This window comes from Fulmarus glacialis, unplaced genomic scaffold (genome assembly GCF_000690835.1).
Source record: "Fulmarus glacialis isolate BGI_N327 unplaced genomic scaffold, ASM69083v1 scaffold12557, whole genome shotgun sequence".
Taxonomy (NCBI): domain Eukaryota; kingdom Metazoa; phylum Chordata; class Aves; order Procellariiformes; family Procellariidae; genus Fulmarus; species Fulmarus glacialis.
This window is the reverse complement of record NW_009225150.1, coordinates 1-25075: the sequence shown is the minus strand read 5'-3', so window position 1 is coordinate 25075 and position 25075 is coordinate 1. Positions and strand designations below refer to the sequence as shown.

General features: G+C 38.0%; 1 protein-coding gene across 1 annotated transcript; it reads right to left on the bottom strand.

Moving 5' to 3' along the window:
• Positions 1-589: 589 nt before the first annotated feature.
• CNTRL (centriolin) lies at positions 590-23759 on the bottom strand (the record flags this gene model as incomplete). Its single annotated transcript, XM_009582393.1, has 32 exons — positions 590-688; positions 1031-1234; positions 1811-1873; positions 1985-2257; positions 3361-3501; positions 3799-4004; positions 4314-4539; positions 5501-5689; positions 6340-6413; positions 6671-6828; positions 7238-7455; positions 8576-8691; positions 9430-9589; positions 10373-10537; positions 11035-11161; positions 11271-11411; positions 11546-11676; positions 12058-12250; positions 12436-12644; positions 12965-13275; positions 13540-13726; positions 14207-14346; positions 15182-15326; positions 15754-15870; positions 16447-16626; positions 16932-17111; positions 18122-18302; positions 18775-18920; positions 20368-20502; positions 21494-21670; positions 22345-22565; positions 23606-23759. Coding segments are annotated over 32 exons (5367 nt in total), but the record flags the coding sequence as incomplete, so codon positions are not given.
• Between the last annotated feature and the right edge of the window lie 1316 nt (positions 23760-25075).

Genomic DNA, 25075 nt, shown 5'->3' with positions numbered 1-25075 from the left:
CCCCGTGGTCTGACCTGTTCGGCTGCTGCTCAGCACAGGCAGTGTTTACAGCTGTGCGGAGGCTTTGTCTGTCCTGCTGGCTGGCAACCTCCTAGAAGCAGCTGTAGCTGTGCTCGAAGCTCTTCTGATGTACGGCAGCTCTGGAAGTAATATATTTTTAACTTAAATCATTACAAAAGAACACTTAAGTACCAGGCCAGTATTGTAACTAGCTGTAACTGAACTTTAGATGGTAGCCTATAGATTTATTAAAACCAGAAAAGCATTACTGAAAGGTCAAGGATGGCAGTAGCTTAACAATCAAGTCAAGCCAGCAGTAATTTCTCAGTGTCAGATGAGAGTTTACAAGCAGTTCTCACCCACAATTTGTTTGAAAATACACATCTAAGAGCTGAACCAGCCCCAAGTGCCAGGATACCAGCCACAGGAATGCTTTCACTGGGAAGGGACAACACTGCCTGAGAACAGTCCTGCGCCCACACCTGCCCTTGGGCTACCACCACCCACAGCCCACAAGCCACAGCCTTCAAGACACTCCTGACTCCGCAGGGCTTTGAACCAAGCTGAAGTCATGTCTCACCTCTGGGCTTTACTGAGAAATTCCTCGCGAGCAGGGACGCAGCGTCTGAGACACCACTGAAATACCTGCCGGCCTGCCAGGGAAGTGAGCAAGTCTTGTCAGAGTAGCCTAGAAAAAGCAGTAAAAGCAAGTCTGAGTAATAAATTAATGTCTTCAATTAGCAGAGTCACATTAATCTTTAAAAAACAAAGAAAAAAATCTGGATTTTAAGGAATAAAAGGTAAGACAAAGTAAAAAAAAAAAACAAACCAAACAACTTTGAGGAAGACTTACCCTTTTCAAACAAGTTAGCTACTGCCAGAGTAACTAAGCGTACAGTACGATCACCCCACCTTCAGAAAGCCCCTGCAGCGCCTCTATGATGTGAGCACATGGCTGTAGTAGACTACCAGTGAGCTAAAAATTATTAAAAAAACAAACCCAGAATTCCTGTACACAGTAGAGCATTACCTGTGTTTTTTTTAAATTCAGAGCATCATGAAGAGATACTAGACTTGAGCTTTGGGCTAGAAACTGTGAATCTGAAGAAGTGCTGCTGACTAGGTCATCCAGTGCATCCACCTGTCGCTTCAAGCTGTGCAGGGTGCCTTCTGTTTGCTGTTTTCCTCTGATTAATACTTCTACTTGCTTGGACATGCACTGCCGGAGCCGAGCCTAAACACATCGTTAGTTCTATTTATATCCAGCTAGTGTAATTTTCAAGACTGTTTAAAAAGAAAGTCTGATGACCTTAAAGTCAAGCCATAAGGGATGTAATTGGTAGAGTCTCGAACCTCAAGCAGGTGGTGATGGGTTTGCAAATTATTTTTAAATAGTTCATCTCCCAAGTCAGAAATAAGCTCTGTTTTTATGGCCTTTATCATGAACTGCTTGAAGAGAGAGCAACAGATACATTCTAACTAAACTTGGCCATCACCTGTATTCAAAGGGATCACGGGTGCTCCTGAACTGTAATTTGTCCTGTGCTAATATACCATAGTAGGATGTAAATGAGGGAATCTTGTTGGAATACTCAAAAATCCAATTAACTGTTAATTCAAATTATTAATCTTGATACAGCATGCAGTTGCTAGGCTTTCTTTTACTGTTCCCACCCAAAGATACCCTGTTACTATGTACAGAGCGGATATGGCAGAGCTGGAGAAGGATCCCCCACGCTCCTGGGCTCTTTAGATGATTATTTTTAGAAGGGACCCGATGGACGCGTGTGACTGGGAAGAGACGCGCCACCTTCAGCCGATCCTCGTGATGCTGCAGTTTTTCTCGGAGAGCCTCTCCACGCCATTGTTCATCCTTTTGGAAACAAAAGCACATTCAGCAACGGGGCGTTACAGCTAAAGGTACCAATATACCGACATGCTCAGCTGTAGCATTTTTGAAAGCTACTTTTTGAAAGCATTTTACCGTTAAGAAGACTTTAGAAAAATTCAACTTTTCTTCCAATGAGAGGAGTCTTTTGTCAGCAGCAACAAACGGACCAGTCTCCTCTAAGTCATCAGAGTCACACTGCAGACTTCCCTTTACTTCAGAAGATGCTTCCAAATCTTCCAATGGTTCCAGAGAAGATGGGCTTGAAGATTTAGAGCCCATCCCAATTTCATCTTCAACCTCCAGTTTAAGCAATGTTGCTGCATTCTGTATTTCCCTTTGTCTCTTTTCCAGGTCTTGAGTTTTAACCTACATCATAGAACAGTCTCACCATTTTGCTGTCACGTTACAAATGCATCAATCCAGAGGGATTTTCCTCTATAACTGAACAAGGCTTATTTCTGAAATGTTTACATTTTGACTATTGCAATCAGAAATCACAAAACCTCTGAACAGATGCAGCCCTAATTCTGACATTAACTTTGCCTATGAAGCCTCTTGGATGGTAACCAAGACACAACTTGTTAATTTGAACCTGTTCATACTCTGGTCTCGCATAGTCATCCTTGAATGCTTTCTAGTTGCTAACAACATTCTTCTCTGAAGGACCCTATTTTTAAAGGACTTAGAAATAATTTATAAAGGATTTATGAAAGGACTAGAAGAAGTCAGATAATGCGGAATCACCTTTTAATTTAAAGTGAGTATCAAAAGAAGAAAATGCTAGCCCAGGTTAGCACTAACAAGTTCTGAAGTGCTTATTGAGTAGCTTTGAACTTTGATAACATTTAGTGATTTGCATAAGTTATGACTCCAGTTATGCCAAGTTCCTATTACCAAACCTTAATGTAAACAGGAGCCGGAGTCCTAGTTCTTGACTGAAGCATTGCCTAAACTGAGCTGACAGCAAATGTTACGGTGCATTTGCCATCTATCTTGGGAGCACCCTCAGCCCACCTCCAAAGAACATGGTCTCTTTTTCAGGCATCAGTTTACTGGGCGAGAGGGGTCGATCCACTTGAACTGGCCTAACTGCCTGTAATTCACCACGCGAAATGGGAAGGCAACCATGCAGTTGTGTCACTCTGCAACAGCCTTCAAGATCTGAAGAATGAAATACTGCCTTAGAGCTTGGCAGCCCTACACTGAGAACTCCACACATGACTGACTGGCTGGAGTTGGTTTGTTCATTTTTAAACCAAGATTACCAAGCTGCCTGATCCTACCGATTGCTAACGAAGCTTAACTTCTCCCGGATTTGGGAAAAAATCGCAAAAACGGCAATTTTAAGTAGGTCTATTTCTAACTGTGATACAGCGGACAGGAGGAGATTCAAAACCAATACAATATAAACTTGTCTGGAAGACACAGCTTTCCCTCAAACCTGCCTGTATGTGGCCACTCAGTTATACCTGAGTTTGGAGATCCACATAGTCCTGTTGGATCTGCCCAAGGTCCTTAATAAGGCGCTTGGCTCGTTCACGGCTATCGTGTGCTTCTTGTTCAGCAGTTGCTATATCACTCTGCAAACAGTTATTTTCATGCTTTTGTTCCTAGGAAAATGCAGAAAGATTTCCTTTTACTGTGAACATCCACTGCAGAAAAATGAATCAAGAGGACCCACATAACACAATTTCTCCAAGTTAAAAGGCAGAAACAGCATTAAATAGGAGTAACTAGAGAGGTGTTCTGCAGCACAATCTAGAACCAGAGTTTGGTTGCCTCAAGTTCTGTCTAGTCAGGAAGTTAATGCATTACTTTGCTCCTCCTACGATAAAAATGGGTGTTTTAAATTTGCTGTTTAAAAATAACCCAAATCCCCAAACATTCTCCCCTCAGCCAGGACTTACCTGCAGTTTTCTTTCAAGCTGCACCCTTTGCATTTTCATTGCTTCTTTCAGACTCAAGATTTGTTTTTCTGCTTTTTTCCTCTCTGATGCTATCTGATCTTGGAGATGGTTTAGCTCAGACCTGGACACTTCCAGTTCTTTTTGGAGAGACTCTATTTCTCTATTTTTTTGTTGTAATTGTAATTCTTTTTCTGAGAGCTGATGTTCTGTAATTACATTTTTTTAAAACAATCCTGATTAGCAGAAACGTAAGTATCTTGGCATATTTCATACACATTAGATATTTTTCAAGCACATTAATATGCTGAGCAATGGTTTGTAAAAACACTGACACAAGGTGAGACGGGACGGAACACCAGTTGGCTTTAGAACTTCTTTGACCAAGTCAATTTAAGGATCGAGAGTCAATCCAGGTGCTGCATTAGAAACCAAGCGAGATTAACAGAAATATTTGTTGGTTTCGTTAGACTTAGAACCCATAAATGGTAACAATTTATTTGTGCAATTAATCTTACTGCTTTTTCTGACAGTTTCTTCAAGTGCTGTACATCGGGACTCCTCCTTTTCCAGCTTCCTCATGTTTTCTTCTGCCAGCCTTACTTTCACTGTTGCCTCCTCCAGTTTCTTTTGTTGATCTGTTAGTTCCTTTTCCAATAATATTTTCTGATCTTTCACTTTAGCAGTACATTCTTCCAGTTTTTTCCCTTCACGCTCTGAATTTTGCTTGAGGCGATGAAGAATCTGCCAAAAAAACACCACTTCAAGCTTTAACTAGTACCAACTCAATGAGAACAAATACCATCACCAAAAGACATTATAAAAGTTAAAGCAACATAAATTGGAAAGAACTGTAGTCTAATACTCCCTACTGACAAAAAAAGTTTATCAGTTTTTCTTGCCTCTCATTTTCAGTACAGCTCCCTCAGTTTTTCTTTTGGTTAAAACTTTGTTGAAACTGCTCAGCCAACGTAAGTCAATTTTACTACAGGAATATATGATTAAGCCCTAATTTTCATGAACAGCTGATGGGCTTTGCACAGAAATACAGTAGAAGAGAAGAACAAAAGCTAGCTGCCAATAGTGATCCACTCAAAATCAAAAGGAAATTCCAGGATAAAAAAGCCCTGGAATTTTTTCTGCTTAGTTTTGGAGTTATGGAATGCAGCTGGAGTTAAGTTTTGATTAGTTTCACTTGAAATCCATTCTACCATTTCAGGTAGTCTACATAGTTTCCTCATCTCCCAAGAGAAATCAACAGCATGGGAAGAAGTTCTCTGAACTATACCCAGCTGCTATATCTTGGCAGCTGACGAAACAGAATTTTAGAGAAGAATCTGTACTAGTCCATCTCCTCATCTGTACCGGCTACGCCAGTAGCCAAGATACCACACTGCACTGCCTTCCACTACACTAGCCCTTCTTGCACTCGGTGGTCAGTGCTGATTTTACAGCAGTTTTGTTATCAGTTCAGTATAAGATGGCCCTGCCAAAAAGGAAAACACAGTCCTTTATTGTGACACAGTAGTTTTCACTAAAACATAACTGAATGTTGAAGCTTTTTTTTACTGCTATTCCTCTAAAAGTGAGGCTTCGTGTTTCTTAACCCACTGGTATATTATTTGTAAACTTGCACCCAAAACTTTTTTGCCTGCATTATTTTTAGAGGTCAGGCGAAAGTGAGGCAAGTCAGCAGGCTCATTACCGCTTCTTGTTTTGCTAGTTCTGTTTCTTTCTCTTCAATCTCTTTCTGGAGCTGCTGCAATTGGTTCTCCCTCTTTTTCTGTCTCTCTTGGCAATCCTTATGTTTCTTTAAATACTCTAGGATATCTTCTTTCAGAGTTGCCTGCTCTCTAAGCAACTCATCCTGATGCCTTGTATTACTTTTCAAATCCTGCAATATAAAACATAAAATCAAGTGACATAATTAGCTGGTAAGAGTAACAGCTCTCTGGTTGAAAGGCTTGCATCTGAAAGAACTTAACCCCTAATCAGACTGAAGATGACCTTCCATTTAACCAGCCACTGAGTGAATTAACACAATAGGAACCAGTAGATAAAAAATCTATCTTGGGAGTTTTGGTTTGGTTTGTTTTTTTTGTTTTTTTTTTTTTTTTTTTTTTTTAAAAAAAGTATCTTCTTCCTAAAAAACAATAAACCATAGTGATTTTGCCTCTGAATCTGGATTGTTTTCTCGAAAGAAGATAAATTCAAAACCAAACAAATCCACACAAAAGACCAACCCCAAAACCCCCACCAAACCAAACAACCCAGAAATAAAACAAAAAAAAAAGCCACACTCCAACTTGGTAATAACAATCTGACTAGGAGAGTCATCACAGTTGCCACTTAGACAGAAAACCCAAAACAGAAATCTCATTTGGTTAGGTACCTACTGTAGTCCAAACCACTCCAAACTCAGCAAGAACAAGGCAATAAACTAGCCATATAATGATGGACTGTCAATTGTGATAAGTGACACCCCTCGTTTCTGTGCAATCTACTCACTACGTGAAAATAAGTACATATTTCACCAAAACTAACCTGTTCTACCAGTTGAAGCTGTTGCCTGGAATCATTTAATTCTCTTTTCAGTGTTTCTAGTTCTTCCTTTTTTTCTAGAAAAATATTTGGCAACAGAGATTTTCGATCAGCAATTTGAAATACCTATACAAATAAATCATCTCTTTTCATAAATGAAGACTAAACAATAGAAAAACAGTTTCTAAAATTTCCATCTTTTCGACATGTTAAGTACTTTCTGCCTGTAGATATTTGAGCATGTTGGATATTAAATATCATACAATACAGTTAATCTTTTAACACAATTTCTCTTAAAATATATTACAGCTTAAAACCAAAAATGGATCTTTACCTTGAAGATCCTTCTGTACAACAACAATGTCTCCATTCAGTGATTTTTTTTGTTTGTTCAGTAGATCTACCTCCTGCTGCAGATTTTTAACATCCAATTCCATTTTTTCTACATTGGACAATGCAGTTCTGCTGCTGTCTTCAGCAGCAGTTAAGTCTCTGTAAAATGTGAATACATATTCTTGGTTTGTTGGAAGTACTTGGTGAGGACTAAAAACCAGCTGCATTTCAGTAAAAGTTCTCTCAGCTCAAGGGGATGCTACCTAGTAGTCATGAGAGCAAGACAGCTGTCCTGTTCCAAGACTTAACATTTTGCTTTTCGTAACGTTTCTCATTGCATTGCCATGACGTAACAAATGCATTGCATTCATTAGCTTCATTGCTAAATATTTTCTGTAAGTCTGCTGTAGACATGCTTAAAATAAAACCTCCACAGGATATAAGAAACGGCATATTCTGTATAATTGGGCACCTCAAAGTTATAATTTTATTTTTAATTATGATAAAGAGACTTTTAAGGCACTTCCCATCACTTCTGATCGTTGCAGAAAAAAATATTCCCCCCCACCTTCTGGTTTGTGACAACTTCTTTTCCAAAGTCTGACAGTCTTCTTCAAGCTTTTCCTTTTCTTTATTCAAAGATTCAATATTATTTTGCAGAGTGCGCATTTGAGAAACCAGATGTTCATTTTCCTGACGGTCTTTCTCAAGTAGTTGTTCCTGCCAATCTACTTCCCCTTGCTGACACTGAAATAATCTCTGAATATTCTCCAATTTTAACTTCTCCTACAAAAGAAGGCATTGTGAACAACACATTTATATGGTCAAGGAGTAGAACAAGTTTAGCTGCAGCAGTTTAAAAAGCTTGCATTCACAGAGATCATATGCAGGCTGGAGTACCCTCTATAACTGCTGCATTGTAACAGGGATAACTGCTTAAAGTGCCAGCTTAATTGGAGTGTATTTATGATGAAGGTTATGATGAATATGAGCATGAGGACTGGAAGATAGGGGTGCAATTCTTTGTTCCATCATAGTTTAACCACCATTTTTCCCCCATCCATAAGAGTAGCACATCCCTTCATTGCAGGGATTTTGAGAAAAAATGACCACTTTAAGGGCTGTGAGATGCCCTTAATGTAATGTAGTAAGGTGACCACTTTAAGCGTGGTAATAGAAAGGTACCAAGCATGTCGACTAGTCCCTTCTTTTCCCTGTCCTTCACAGAAAGGGTACAGAGAGAGGAGATAAAGTCTTTTAAAAGTAAGCAGCAGGTAATATCTGCTTACATATGCTTATAAATGCTCTCTTAGCAAACACTTTAGATCTTCTAGCATTACACAACTGAGTAAAGGAGGGCTGTCCCGGACTCTGACCTAACGATCCTGTAGCTACTACGAGACTGCCAAAGGGATGCCGCTGATCTCTATGCCTGCTGGTAGCAAAGCTAAATGTCTGTCTTTATTCGTCAAAAAGAGAAGAGACTAGCTGAGCTAAAATACCTTTTTAATGGTAGAGAAGATCTTCCAGCTGAATTAGTAAACTGTCTTCCATACTTAGTCTTCGCAAGTGAGGAAACACATACTTACTCTTTGCAAGTGAGGACACACATAGAGTCCAGACAAAAAGACTCTAGAAGCTAATACTAAGAAAACAGTATTCATCATTCTACAGCCACAGAAGAGCCTTCTGTCTTTTTGCCCTCTCTCCCTCATATGCACCAAAAAAATCCCATTATTTTAAAGGGCCTAAGCAGACTTAAGACTTTTCTGTGATAAGCTGAAATCAATCTAGAAACTGATTGAATTAAAAGTGTAGGGACTTTATTACCCAGATCTTAACAAAACTACAGAATATGCAGATCTCTTCTTCCAGTTACTATATTAGCTATAGAATAAGTACTTACTTCTAGAATTGCAACCTGAGTCTTTTCTAGCTCATTGACCTTTTGGTCACGTTGTAGTTTCAAGCCTTGAAGTTCATTGTTTTCAAGCTCCAGCATTTCCAGAACATGTTTCAGTTCTAGTAAGATGAAAAAAAATCAAAGGTTATTACAAGCACATTAAATGCATTCTATTTGCAAAAAAAGGCACCAAGGAAAAATTAAGAGACACTCTACTGGTATCATCACTGTAAAAACTCATCACGTTTTCAATTGCTGTGTCAGACACACCAGGTATTATATCTGATGCTGTTCCACCAGCAAATTGCAGGTCCCTAGGCCTCCTGCTTGAGTAACTCCCTCAGAAGTTATTCTGGGACAGAGTATCTGACTGATAAACAATGACAGAAAGTATTTCAGAAAAAGTACAAAAGTTGCAAACTGCCGCTGCTTATACTTTCCACAATCTGACAGGATATAACTGCTTGGAAGGAGATTCCTCCATTTCCCCCCACGTCCCGATGTTTAATTCTTCTTCTGTGAATGTGGCACAACTAGCTCATGTCTCCTAACCACACAGTGCTTGAGTGTGAACTTAACTGATCAGTCCTGACAGCAGATCTGTTTACATTTCTCTCTGGCATGAAAAACTCCCATCCCAAATACAAAGCAGCACGAAGCACTGCCTCAACTTCAGCAAAGGGTATCTGTCAGCTCTGTATAACTATGAGAATTACAGGGAACTCGTTCTCTGCAGTCGTTCACAATGTTTAAAAAGGAGTGAGGAACAGAAGATTGCAGTAATGTACAACTAAGAGCTCAGAGTGTATTTCTTTCCAATGTGCACAAAATACTATCTAGTAAAGCCAGGGACATACCTATCTTATGCCTGGTAATTTGCCCAATTATTCCTTGAAGATTTTCTTCCTCTTTTCCAATATCCTTCTTTATGCACAAAAGCTGTGCTCTCTTCTCATTAATGTGGACATCCAGTTCTTTTCTCTCAACATCAAGCTCTTCCAGAAGTAGTTTTATTTCCTGCGGAAATACATCACTGTTACAAGGAATTCCATTATTTGCCATTTTAAACAAAGATTTTCTTTAAATAGAAGTTCTAAATATTTATAAAATTTAAAAAGTCTGTCAACAATATTCTGGCCAATTTAATTCCAGAGTTTATAGTTACAGTAAATGGTGTAAACAAACAAACAAAAAGTAATATTTAGTTTAAAGTCTTGCTTGTTGACAATTTAAAGTAGTAATCTTGCAAAGATTTTGATCTACAAGTCTGACCATAACACCATCATTTCAAGTGAACAATAAGTAGGCCTTAAAACAGAAAGTCAGACAAAAAGCCCCCACAAAAACACCCCACAAAATATAATTAACCTTGATACTTTGTTTTTATTTCAGAAAGGAAGTACAGAATCCTTTGTAAGTAAATGGGGATGGAGACAGACAGCTGACTTAAGCCAGCTTTGTTGTGTTTTACACACACTGATCAGACTGATGTGCTTTAGAAGTTGCTTGTCTCAGCAACAGTAAGTCATTCAGAGACTTCTATTTAACATAATTTAGTTCTCAAGGGACCAATTCTGTAAGTATTACTGGAACTAGGGAGTCCTACTCCTTATTTGTGCATCTGGACTAAGCTCACACAAAACTGTAAACTTGCTTGTTCTATATATTTCAGTGGGTTTTGGGAGGTCGTAGAAAGCAAAACTGATTTTGTGGAAACTGTATGGGATGCTTTTGATACTTCTATTCTTTTGCTGTTCTTCAGTGTTAAGAGTGAAATGAAAACTCATTTGGAAAAGTTACTCTTATTTGGCGTAGTTTTTCATTTGCTTCAGTCTCTCCATCTCGAAGAGTTTCTTTGAGGTCACCTTTCTTCTGAGAAATACAGTCGTCAAGGACATGGACCTCTTCTTTTCTTTGATTTAACTGTTGCTCCAGAAACAAGAGCTCTTGTTGCTGAGCAGTAATCTACAATGTAGAAGTTTAACAGAAGAAGCATCTGAAGGCTTTTATTTTTGTAGCTACACACACACAAGAACAAGTGCAGTACGCTGTTCCCTGCCAGAGATCTATTGGAATTGCATAACACGGAAGGATCCCATCAGAGCAAGGAGCTTCATTTGCTAAACCTGTATAATATAGCCAATACTAAAGACTAAGTTCTGATGTTCTGATCTGGACAGTGCAGTCCCGTGCCTCACAGAGTTAAGCTTCTTACTCTGAAATACAGTAAGAATTGTCATAGAGAATTCTGCAGTAACATTTATTATGCAGAAACGCCAGCGAGACTGGGATCATACTTATTACGAGACAAAACAAGAAGAATTCCAATAACCAACATTAAAATAAACTTAAGAATTAAGTTCTTTAGATAAGGCAGTTCAGAACTTAAGACTTTTCTCAGCTTTCAGTTAGCTCAAAAACAACAAAATCGATAGTCCAGAGTTAATAAGGTAAGTCTTTACCTGATCTTTTAATCTTTCCAGTTCAGTTTTCTTGCCCTGAAGAAGGTTTTCTGCTTCTCTAAGGATTTGGAGGTGATGTTCTTCATTACCTTCTGCAACTTTAATATCTCCTTGAAGCTTCTGAAGACTGACAGTGAGGATAAAAACATGACTCAAAAGAAACAAGAATACCTTAGGCAGGAGGAGGAGATCTTTATTTTATCTAATACAGTTTATGGTAAATTAAAAATACTTACCTTTCAGTTAGCATTTCTATCTTCTGGTTTAACAACTGGAACTCAGAGTCTCTTGCAGCCACCATTTTGTTGATTTCCTTCAAAATACCTTCTTGTTCCCTCTTACGCTGTTCTAAATCCCTTGTATCTGCCTGTAATAACCTAAAAAAGCATTTATGCCTTTTCATATTAACATTTTAACAGGTCTCCCTCTCCAAAAGCACTATCTCGATATTTGAAAGAATCTTGTTCTTCTCCTCATCCCCATTTGATACAAATTCACAAGAACAGTGTACCTTAATTGCTGATCTGCTTTCACAAGTTTAATGGCCATTTCCTGAGCCCTTCGCTCTAGCTCCTTTGCCTCAGTTTCAGTACGGGACAAATGCTGTTTGGCATGATTGTACTTTTGAATAGTGTCTTTAGTCTAGAGCAAAAATTGAAGATTATTGAGACAATACATTCCCATCTTACGCTTCCCACATCCACAACCTGCAGGTTAGCTGTCTAAAGATGACTTCCTCTTGGCTTGAATATTCCACCTGAGCTTTCTCCCTTTGTATACCATGAAGTAGAACATTTTCTCCTATCTTACCCAGAGCAGAAAAGCTTCCTCCTCTTTGGCAAGTACTGAAACATTTTCTTAGCACAGGTTATCCCATGACTTATTTTCAAATAGAAGCATTTTAAGAGGCTTCAGGTTATCCAAGTGAAAATACACTGCTTAGACAAACAAAAATCCTCTGCTTAAAACAATCTTAACACAACACGCAAATTCTTCTGCACTTAGAGTTATGGCTTTACTTACTTTCCCCCGTGTGCTCTCAAGTTCCACTTCAGCTTCTGAAAGTAGTTTATCTGCCTCTCTAAGCTCTGCTCGTCGTTTCAGAAGAGTCTTCTCTATACATTCAATTTCATCTGCAATATCTTCATGATGTTTAAGAGACTTTTCTAACTGCAATTCTGCAATAAGGTTGTCAGTATACCCTTCAATAAAGTCCCTAAAAGGTCACAAAGACAGACATGGAATTAAAATACAAAATGTCAGAGGCCCGGAGCCTCTTGAAGTTCTAGTCCATTACACATGCTATACAGACAAGAACATTAACTGTAAATGAGTCAAAATTAACTTTCATTGGAAAACAGTTTAGGTATTTCCACATGCTTACTTTAAATGTGTTCTTACTTGCGTTTGTTATGGTTTTGAGCTGCTCTTCGTAGCTCTGCTACTTCATGTTCCAACTCTTCTCTTTCATGCAGAAGTTCTTCAATGTTTTGATGCAATTTTTCCACCTCTTTTTTGCATTTATACTCAGCTGCCTCTGACCATTTATCTTTGTATTTCTGAGACTTTAAATAATACACAGTGTCTTCTAGCCTTGAGACTTCATTCTCCTACATACAGGAAATAGAACAACAAAATCAAGACCTATTTTCTATTTCAGTCCTCCTGAGACACAGGAGCAGCTACACATAGCAAAGACCGGACTATTAGCACTGAAGACAGAGCATTCTTTATCAGCAAGCTCTCTCAGATCCAGAACCTTCCTAGCAGAGATTTTATTTTTTTGAAAAACTGGACTAATCTAACCTGTGAAAATAAGGTTTTGATTTTTGCTTTTTTTTTGAGAAAGCATATGTTAAAAGATGCTCCTAATCCATTCATAAGTCAGTTGCCTATGGTTAAACCTGCAGCTTACAGCTCTGTGTCTTACCAAATCATGGTGTTCAGGCACATTGCAGTGAAGCACTCCAACAGGAATGAGTGGGACAGTGAAGTTTGGAGGAAGAGGGCCATAAACAACTTGGGCTCCCACAGGAGGTGGGCCATAGATAACAGACCCAGGAGCAATTGAACTTCCACTTGCTGCTGCAGGAGGAGGGCCATAAACCACAGTTCCCTGAGGTACAGGGGCACCATCTGGAAGGACTGTGTAAATAACTGTACCAGGTGGTGGTACAAAAGGAGGGTCTCTGGAAACACGAGTTTCTTCATTTCCTTCACTATCTTCTTTTGCTCTTCTATCTTTACCAAAAGAAAGAAAGAAAAAGTTATTTTTAATCACTTTTTCAGTAAAAGATATTCTTCAAATGCACATTTTAAAATAACACACATTCTATGTAATGTACAAAAATGTAATAAACGCTGCTTAAACTAAATAATGAGTTCGACAGTAATAAACATTTATAATTCACTCATGCACATAAAAAAAAAAAATTCCCTATGAACTCTAAGCAAGTCCATCTTTAGTATGCTCCTGAACATTCTGAGACCATAAGACTGACTTACCTTTACCAGAATTTGTTTTGTACAACCTATTTCTGACTGGTGAATAAACCCAACATCCTCCTTGATTGGGCAAGTCTTCCTTCCTGCACTGCCTGTCCTGACCACACCCTCTTCTGGGTGGGGATGTGCCAGAACACAGTAAACAGACTCCAGAATCTTTTGTGCTGCGGGAAGCAGGAGTTGAAGCCTAAAGAAAAAAAGAGCAAGTGTTAATCTAGAAATAACAAATAATGTAAAATATTTGTTGCAGACATTCTAAAGCACTGATTTTTCAAGAACAGGCTATACATACTCTGCTTTCTCTCACTTCCAAGCATGATACTGCTTTAAAAGAGAGCACTAAATATATTTTAACAATATGTCTCTCAAATTCAGACAAATGCTGTTTTGCAAGAAATGTTTGTCTGTAATGTCCCCTTTTAACCTTTTCCTAAATGGATTTACAGTATTGCATTTTGAATCGTTGTCTCCAGATTTTACGCCTATCAGATTCCTATTACTACACAGTAATAGGCTTTATTGGGGAACATTTGTGTATGTGTCATTTCAGTATTTCTCTTATATACCAGCCAATATTTTTCCTTAAGTTTCTCCCAGACCTAGCAAGTTTATAATGGACTTTCCCATAACAAAAGGCTTTCCACATAATAGGATTTTTATTTCTGACCTGTGATGATGGCTTGTAATACCAGTATCCCCTTCTTTTCAATGGATCCGCTATACTGGTGATGTAATCATTCTGGTATGAAAGCACATTTTTGAGTGCTGCAATTTCATCTTGTAAGTTGTCAATTTCATCTTTGTTGCCTGTAAATTAATCACAGTTTTATAGGCCTATAAGGCAAGTAATTAAGTCATAAATATTGCATTCAGCTTCTCCCTCATTGTTATCCTGTTAATCTGAAACAATATTTAAAAAATGAATTGCCAGGGGAAACAAATTAAACGTTATTATATAGTGATGTAGATATATGCTGGCCCTTGCAAGTTTGTAATTTTAAGATTGTAGAAATACAAGTTCATATAACAGGTAACTGATGCTCATTTTTCCTTATATATAGATCTCTGACAATGTTCTAGAGCAGTATAAACTGAATGCGTAACACAATTAGTGTTTTCTAAATAGTTGTAAAAAGTATTGTTAATACCATCTAATGAAAAATAACACACTGTCATTCTGATTTTCAAACTGAGGCAGAACGTAACTAAACTTCCAAAGGTCACATGGCACATCAACTGGCAAAGCTAAAAACCTAGAAAGTGCTAGTGCCATTGCTGGTCCTTAACCATCCATTTCCTCCATTCTTCATATTTGAAGAAGCAAAGGCCCATGCACTTCACATAATTGCACTTTGTGCATTTCAAATGCACTGTGAAACGCTGTACTTCAGAAAAGTTACATCTTGCCGTTTGCTTCATATACATAGATACAGAGAATCCACTGAAGCACTGTGATTTAAGGACTGAATGTATCCTGTATAGGAACTGTACAGGAAGGTATCCTGAACAGTTTATTCTCCTAGAATAAACTTCCAGAGCTCTGAACAGCTTCTCAGATCAAACTGTGAGAAATATGGAGAAGAAAGTGAAGTGTTCTGCATCCGTGCTTATCCACAAGAAGTGGAGAGAAAAGAGAGATTACCTGTCCCGATGTTACCCAACAGGCATCTTAAACGGTCAATTTCTGCTTTTTGTTGCTCCATAGCTTCATTTAATTTATCAATTTCAAACTTCTGAGAGCTTGATGCAACAGTCTTCTCACCAGCTTTCTCCATTTCATGCTGAAACTATTTAAAATATGTCTAAATCAAAGTAAAGCACTTCAGTTCAAATTAGACTGTGCTAAAACTTTTTCAAACATGCCCATCCATCCCTACAAAAAAGCTCACTCAGCAAAACGCATGTACCACTTTGATGCAACAAAATTGTTCTTCTCATCCCCTCCTATGACCAAGGCTTACAGACATAGCCACATAAAGGCATTTAAGTGAACAGGTGATAGTTTTCCTTAAAAGTCAGCAGCTCAAGTCAATGAGGTTTTCGTTTTGTTCTTTGGCAGATGTCAGGGGAGGGAAGAATATTGTGACTTGGGAAAACTTGAGGAAAAAGAGCGCGGCAGACACCTCTACGGCATTTTCAGAAAGTCAGTGAACCAATATATCTAAGTATTTTATCCTCCTCATATAATATAAAGCAAACATCACTGCAACCTACTTGTTCTTCCTTCTCTTTAAGGAGTTGTTGTAACAATTCTATTTCTGCTTCTGCTCTGGCAAGATCCCGAGCTGCACGAGCTGCCTCAGCACAGAACTCTTCGGCTTCCTCAATCTCCTGAAATTGAAATTTTAGTTTGAGCTTTAGTTTGCAAGAATACTTCACAAGCTTGCAGATGTCTCATGCAGCTTTGTGAAAAGCTGACTAATAAGACGTATCAGCACTTGTCTGTTCTGAAATTCCAGAAACTGGCAAAGTTTATGTAAAATAATGTTTCTCCTTTAACTTTACAGTATTTCTACAGAGGAGATGCTAGTATGTAGCCAAAAATGGCTCCATTTAAAAACCCGAAGTCTAAGAACAAACTTCCATAGTCCCTTCTTTTGCTTTTCTATCTTACGTAACAATGTATTATCTATTGTTTGAATTTCAATTAATATGAGATTAAACTTGCCTCTCCCTCACCTTCTAACACACAGCAAGAAAGCCTGTCCATATCCAAATTTAGTCAGGCATTCATCTACTATATTTCAAGATGAGACTCTGTCTGAAGCAAGAGCTCCTGTACAGCAGGACAATTCAGAATAATGCTTTGAAGCTGAATTTAAAAGACAACACCAGGACTGTTCCCATTATGATGGCATTAGAAAGTACTACTTATATACAAGCAATTAATTACCAATGTTGATTTACCTCAGCTCGCTCCTGATTAATTCTGAGAACGGTCCCATGAAGAGCCTTTAGCTGATTTTTAGCAATGGAGAGCTCTCTCGCTGCCAGTTTATCTGAAGTGATGATTGCTCTCTTTAATTCCTTCAGTTCTTTATCTAGATGGACAAATTGCATTTGTGCCCTGGCATCTTCTATTTTTTTCTGAAACCAGGAAAACAATAGGTTTTATAAGTTTTAAGTAAAAAGCAGCATGGAAGAAAGGCTTTCTGTTGGTATGACTTTTCCCCCCCCACATATCCCATTTGGTATTGTATGCATAGAAATAACAGGAAAAAAACTAAAGCAAGGACAGCCAATAAATTTTAAGGAAAAGAAAGATATTATATTTAACCTCTGTGTTCCTTTCTGTATTTGATCTATCTTAGAAAGCAAAATAATTCAGAAGTTTTTGAATCTTCTTTTCATGAGCAAACACAGTGCATGGACTTGTCCTTACTCATTCATACCCTTTTCTCTAAATCTTCCAGTTGAGCAAGAATAGTCTCTTTCTCTTCATCTGCCTCTTGGAGCTGTTGATCAGCAAGGCCCTGAATTTCTTCCATGCTCTTTATTTTTTCACGTAAATGTTGAATTTCATTCTCTAACTGATGGACCTTGTTCTTATTCTGCCTGTTTTCAGCTTTAACCTGTAAGTGAAATAAGTTAGAATGAGTAGCCAGAAATTTTTCAACCAAAAGCCACCCTACTGTAATAATTTATAGAAATAACTTTTTGGGAAGTGCAGTTACCAGCATACTTTGTACCAGAAGAGACAGGAAAAAGAACTGCTTTGCCACTATAACTATTACATTTTAAAAGTGCCCACGTTATTTTGGTAGCAGTATGCATAGTGATCTTTCAAGGAGGTTACTGGCTATATTTTTCTACCTATAATTAAACTCTTTGTTGCCTCTGAGATGTATCATTGAGTCTAAGTTCTAATTCACCAAATAATCAGCCAAAAATCATAAAGAAAAATCATAAATATTAATAAATAATTTTAAAAACCCCAACCAAACAAACAAAAAACAGACTCCACTGTGACACGAACACCAAAAAGTGGGTCCCTCCTTGTTACCATACAGCTAAAATTAGAGCTTTCTTGTGGAAGTTTTAATGCACATTAACCCCTTCTCCAAGCAACATTGTTGCAAGCTTTATATAATAAAAGCCAACAAAATGTTGCAAAGGAGCACGTGTCCTGTCAAATATCCGATTTAACACTTATCAAAAGAAAGCAAGAACGGCTTATGTATTTCACTACTTTAACCAGAATTGCACAGTATACACAGCATGGAAGTGGTCAATTGTTTGTTTTCCTTCTTCAGAAGCTTTTGCCTGCTTATACAGTTTCTTTATAATGAAAATTACTACATGACATACATTTGTGCACAATAGGAAAATCAAAACTCTAATAATGGTTAGTATTCTTGTTCTAATCACAAGTAACAGTATCCTGCTCTGATGCAAGTTGTCAATGTGTTTCTGACAAGTAAATGTACTCAGTTTGTCTACCTTCAGTAAAATTATACTTCTCTGAAAGATAGAGGGTAGCAAAGCTACATCCGTAGTGAAACTTGATCCTTCAGCTGCGAGTTACATTTTTTAGACTAAGCTGAAATTGTCTTACTCTTGCTTTTGTTGTTTTGATACGTGCCTGTCTATATTTCTCCTGTACTTCTTCCAGTTTTTCCTGCTGGGATACCATTTCTTCCTGCAATTGTCTCTGTCTAGCCCATGCTTTCTCTTTTTCCTTCTGAGCATCAGCAAGGATGTCATTAAATTCTTTCTGCAGATTTGCAAGGCTTTTCCCTAAAACATCAGCTGAATTCTGACATCTGAAAGAGAAACAATCCAGGTTCCAAGACAGAAAATAGTGATTTTAAATTGTATACGAGATACTGAAATAACAAAGCCTAATATAATAGTCCAAGTTTAAGACATCCAGTGTAAATGAATTCAGGGGCAGCACTGAACACGTTACACTGCACAGACAGACCTCCACCCCAGCTCTATTTATACCATTCTGTCTTTGTTTATTACAATTCTTTGTTGCTGGGGACAAAGGGGGCGGAAGAAGTTTGCCCTGTCTCTCACAGTGAAACCCAAGAGGACTACATATTTCCCTCAGTAATATAATTACTGAACTTAGGTGATGTTCTCTTAACTACAACAGAGTGCTGAAGTTCATGTTTGAACTGCCCCCATACTGCAGTCAGTATGATGCAGCACATACACCTTGTTGCTCTCATGTACTTACCACTTTCACATGCACAAATCTAACACTGTTTGTACGTTTATTTTACTCACTTAATCTCTCCAACTCCTGTCTGAAGCTTTTGCTTGAGTTCATTTATACAAGCTAAGACTTCCTCAGGATGAATTAAGTTACCAACCGCATGGTTTAGCTGATTCTGAAGATCTTTAAGCTGTTGTTTCAGGAGATTATTGTCTCCCTAAAAAAAAAAAACAAAACAAAAACACTAGACAAAAAACCCACCCACACAACCATAAGCAAACAAATGCACAAACGATAAAAGCTAGATCTGTTTTGGGGTTTTTATTGTTGTTGTTGTTGGGTTTTTTGGGGGTTGGGGTTTTTTTTTTGTTTGGTTGGTTTTTCTGTTTTTTAAATAAAGAGTCCAAACATTTTTTTCAGTGTGGCCTGAACCACAAAACAAGAACATCCCAAACAATCTTTGCCTTTCAGTTTCCTTTATGTTGAAAAGTATTTAAATGCCAGTTCAAAAATGATCTTATCCTTTCCTTAAACTAAGGAAGTACTGTCTTTACATAAGTAAAGCCCAGTGGCATACAGAAGCCTGTCACACTATCTATCCGTAATAGAGGAGGGAACAATTGCAGACACTGTTCCAGTCACTAGACCTTTAAAAAGTCACACTTGTCCTGGCCCCATTGGTCTTGAACTTTTCTCTGTACATTGGCAAGCTTCAGCAACAATGACAGTGTTAATGGCTGGTGAGGATCCTTTATAAGCTCTTCCTGAAGTGGTCAGGCAGTTGGACTAGACGTTCATTGTAGGTCCCTTCCAAATGAACTATTCTATTCTATTCTGGTGGTCATTGTATCTTCTGAGGAGTATGTGAGATAAGAAAAAGGGATCTGATGCGTACAAAGAAGGACTGAACCCAGCCTTCCCACAATGAGCGAAACTGCTTTAATCATGCAGCACTTAAAAAAAAAAAAAAAAGGGGGGGGGCAGGGGGTGTGCATGTTTCTTTGCCAACCATATTTTGAAGATCTTGAACCCAGTATATTACCCTTGCCTAGAGAAATCCTGCTGATTGAGCCTTTCAGCAGCTTCAGGAAGAGGAACACTCAGTTTCTAATCTCAGTTAAGATGAGGCACTGATCTGTGACACTGTTAAAGTAGAGGTGTTTCAACACATATGCAGTTCATGAAATGCCTGTGAGTTCAACGATCGCAAGCTCTGTTGCCTATTGTACTTGGACGCCCCTACTGCTTTGTGGCAATTAAGTCAGATTCCTCTGGATCACAGCTTTAAACAGAGGCAATAAATTCTGCTTTAGGTATTGGATCAGTTTTTTTCTTCTGCATCCAAATAGTTTTCTTACTGACATGTACTGGATGAAGGTTGTGGGAAGTTAACATAGATATAACAATTTATCACTCCCTCTGCAGTATAACCAAGCAGCTCTGAAATTATTTCAAAGGTCAATCTAAATATCTAAAATAGACAGATAAAAGACTATGGTGTAGGGTCTCTGGACAAGAAAATTAAAGTCAGGAGAAGTCAAAAATACTGCTGAACTTCAAAACAAGACTCACACAGAATCCTTTAGAATTCTTATCACTTTCCCCTTGGGAGAGTGGGGAAACCTGCTTATCAGGTAACTTTTTAAAGGCAACAAATACTTCACCTGCAAATGTTTGAACTGAGAAAGGAGCTTGTAATTTTGTTGTTCCTTCTCTTCTGCTAGTTGTGCTTTGGCCAGAGCATTCTCTAATGCTTGCCTTTCTTTTTCAAGTTCAGCTTGGAGGGCTGACAGTTCCATCTACAAACACAGAAAATTTTCAGATTAATATCCCCACTCCCAACCCCAACCTGTCACCCAAATATACAGCATCTATATTTCTTAAAACAATATGACCACACCTCCTAAAAAAAAAAAACCCAAAAAACAACCCTAACCATCCCAAATCAACCTATCACCATATATACGTAACAGGTGCACTTAAAACATCATTATCATCATGACTTGTACTGTAAATTCTAACCTAGACCTAGCATGAGCATGACCTACCCACCAGGTAACTGACAGATTTACATTTTATCAGTGTTCTACAGAGAACTTTCAAGTTTTTCCTGAAACATCAAAACTAAAATACTTGGAGGGGTTGGGGACACAACACCACACTTTACTGTTTTGCATTTTCATTTCTGCCTGCAATCTGGAATATGCAGTTGGAATACGTCTTGCAAAAAAAACCCCACCATGTTGATTTCTGATGAATGGAAACTGAACCAAGATAGCAGTTACTGTACATCACCATCATACACAAATCCAAATGTAAGACAACCCAACAGTAAGACAAAATGAGACTGTACAAATTAAAGCATACATTATTCTTCCCCAGCAGAAAGCTACTACTTTATAATATATTACAAAAAAAAAAAAAAAAAAAAAGAGATGTGCTATAAAACTCAATTTCTACTACAAAGAGCAAAGGCAAACTTTCACCTGCTACTTTTCACAGGACTGCTTTAGTGTCGTGTCATGTCTTTGATGTGTGCAAAAAGATGCAGATTATTATTTTCCCTTTAAATATGGTGAATATTCTCTACAGGGTCCCCAAATGATCTGTACCTTGCTTCAATGCAGAGTTATAAATCCTAGCAAACTGATACCACCTTCCATTTGGGGGCACACCTAAACCAACAATTATTTGCAAGTCAACATTGGAGATGTGGTATGGAGGAAAGTTTGGTCATCCCTCGTCCCGGGGTATATTATCCCTTTTGCAGCATAAGAGCTCTGTTCTTACCTGGCTAAGTTGTTTCAGTCTTTCCAATTCTTCTTTTTGCTGATTGGCTTCAGTGTCTCTGTCTCTTAGCTGTGCTTCCAGTTCAGCCTCATAGGCGCTGATGTCCCCTTGTGCATCTCTAAGCGATTCATTTATTTCTCGCTGCTCTTGAAGTGCACCTTCTAGCATTGCAATTTCCTGGAATTTTACATTCGTTTTAGAAATATGTACACAGGAGAGCCAGGATTTCTTAGAGTACATTGCGTCTCTTCCTCTGGAAGTCATCACCAATGTGACGGCAGATAGATCAAAATAGAGACATTAACCCTAATCACTAAACATTAAAACTTAAAGCTAGGTGGCACTACTACATACAAAGGTCAGGTCAATGACGCTACTGTGACAGACTGACAGAAATCTACACTCAAGTTAGAAAGGTGTAGCTTAAAGTGATACACATTTGTCCCTGGTGTTAAGGTTTACATAAAACTTACCAGGATACTAAGACAGCTCTCTAAGTAATTGACCGATAGGACAGATGCAAGCTAGTGTCCAGACAGTTTTCACTAATGCAATTCACTATGGTATCAACAGCAAATCTATTTTTAGTAGCGTCTGAAAGGTAAAGCCTGCATTTCTTAGACATCTTCCATAAAGTACAGATTTACTGTATGTCTCTTGCAACTGGTTTTAAAGGCCAAATTCTGTTCTTAATGTGCGTGGGCACATGTAATTGAAGTTACCATATCAAAAAATTAGTTTTTTCCAAGGAACTGTGCTTTGCTATTCCCAATTTGGTCAGTTGCTTATTTTTTTTCTAAGTTTATTCTCAGGTATCTGAATTTGGGAAGAAACATAGTATTAAGCCTTACTTTTCTCATATTTTCTGCATCCATGGCAACTATTTCCAGGTTGTTTCTTTCCTCCTCTAGATCTGCCAATCTTTGTAGCAAAGATTCTTTATCCTTCTGCAACTCCTTACATTGATCGCTGGCGTGTTTTGCCTGACACTTAACACTTTCCAGGTATTCCTGTAATCCAATGATAACACTTTCTAAATCCCTTTTCAGTGCTTCATTTGTTGCTATTTGACCTGCAGAAATGCAGAACAAATTTGAGATAGTTAAGAAACCACACTTATTTATGAAACAAACAAAACTGCCTTTCTTAATTTTTTTTAAGATGTTGACCTATTGAAATACATAGTAACAACAAGTAACTAGAACTCAACCAGAAAATACCTGTGCTGTATTTTAAAGGCTAGGAGTTCCCAAGTTACTGTATTAACCTGACCACTGGAAGAGTTAAAAAGAAAATGCAGTTCATTGTGCATTCCCACTTCCCACTTAAGATGACATTTACTACCTTTACACCTAAATCAATTTTGTTTCAATTTTTATATTTATATTCTTTTCTGGGATATTTACTTTCACATAGACTAGGTATATAGTAAATGTATACATAAGTTTATTTCATTGACTTTATTAAGTCAGTTTCAATTGATACACAGAATGTAAAAGACACTTCTATAGAGGCTACAATCATGAGCGAATCTCAGTCAGCTCGAGTACTAGCTACGTAACAGCTCTTTAATATTTTAGATTATTATCTGAAGTAGAAATGAAAAGACGACATCATAAGGGTATTAACTATTAATACTTTACTCATACAATTAAAAGCAGAGTAATCCTTTCTTCTGCTGTGACAACAAAATTGCAGATCACAAGGTTATGTGAAGTAACCAACACCACTCAGCTCAGACTCGATCAAGGGCTTTCCTGCCTTGCATTTTGATCCGGAACCCCAGAGCAACAAATCAGTCACTTAGTCAAAGCAATTGTTTGCTTCCCCCCGACCTTACAAAAACAAGGGGGAAAAAAAAAAAAAAGAAAAAGAAAGAAAAATCTTGCAAACTACCCTCCCCCAACCATGTACAAGTGAGGTGACTAAAAAAAAGAAAAAAAATTTAACTGTACACGAAGTCTCTTTTTAGATCAGTGAAGAATAGTTTTCAACCTCTTCCTACATATTCTGTATTTAATTTAAGCAAAGTTAAACAAAACTGAATCCTCAGTTCAATTGTCATGTTATCCTAGATACAAGAAATACTGTAAGACAAAAAGAAAAGTTTACCGTCAGTGAGCTGTTGCTCCAAGTCCTTGATTTCCTCAGTTTCCTTAGCAATCCTAGAGAGCATCTCATCCAGGCGACTCTCAAGCTGTTTGTAATGTTTGTTCATTACATCAAACTGCTGTTCTTTACTTGCTTTTTGAGCTTTCATGTGAGGCTGTAAATTAACAGTTGGAAAGGTAAAGTGGGACAACATCAATACAGATTAAAAAAGTCAAATCAAAATTTTAGCTCAGTTCAGCAGTGTCTCGCTACCAGCAGTAAAAGTCACAAATGCAGCATATGTTGTGACGCTTGGGCTTTAGTTTCTTTTTTTTTTGATATTTTTCCTTGTTACTGCCCCACAAAGAATCCCAGATAGGCAAGCAATCTGTGTGACTAACAGCATCGTTAGTAGTCTCCCCCTTGCCCAGGCATGATGAATAAGGCCTGCATTTATAAATTATTACTTATGGCTACCACCTTTCCTCCTGCCTTTACTTTTTGTTATACCATTTCCTCTTTCAGTCAAGAACAAACATGATTTCCTCCAGAAGCTTTAATCCTGTCATCCTGCATTGCCTTCACAGCAGATGATGCTTCAGAACATGTCAGGTCACCACCCAAAGGAAAATACTCTGAACAACCAGAAAATCAGGCCAACTTTATAGCTAAGAATTACTTAAAGCAGTGGTTTTTTTGTTGTTGGTGGGGTTTTTTTGGTTGTTGTTTTTTGTTTTGTTTTTAAAAGTATTTCTGGGTAATACACCATACCCACAGCTCACACAGACTTTGGTCAGGACTTCATAAATTTTGTATGAATTTAGCTGATTGTTTCAGCTGTATACAAAACTTGATTATCAACACACCATAGTGCTATCTGTTTCTCACTGGTATGAAATTACTCACAAACGACTCAAATGCCACAAAACTTAGAAAAATACAGAATTATACTGTCACGATAAACACCACTTTTTTCTTACTACTCAAAAAAAAAAAAAAATCGAGCTAGCAGTAGAAATTTTAAATACAAGTTCTCAGAAAAATCACTTACAAAGTTGCTTCTGTAAAAAGAATAGCGGGTAAAAACATAGCTTTCTATATTTTTAATGTATTAAACCGGAAGTTATTTTTAACATTCACGTTAGTGCAATTCAACTGGTCACCTTGTTAAAGACAAACTACCATTCGGTTTTCAAAAGTGAAATTTCAACAAGTAAAACCCAAGCAGAGGCGCTGCTGCTGAGTCATTTTGCTGCAGCTGCTGAATGTCACAAAAGCGCTGTTTAAAAAAACCGAACACTTACAGCTTTGCCTTTGTCTTTTCTTCCTTCGATATCATTTGCAAAACGCCCTACCCCTGATACAGAATTCATTTGACTAAAGAACCGGTATCTTCAGCAGTTAAGCAGAGTCTCCCATCTTCTCCGAAGGCTTCTGCTCCCCCAGCAGCCCCGCAGAGCAGAGGGGCCGGGGCTCCGGGCTCCCGGCCCC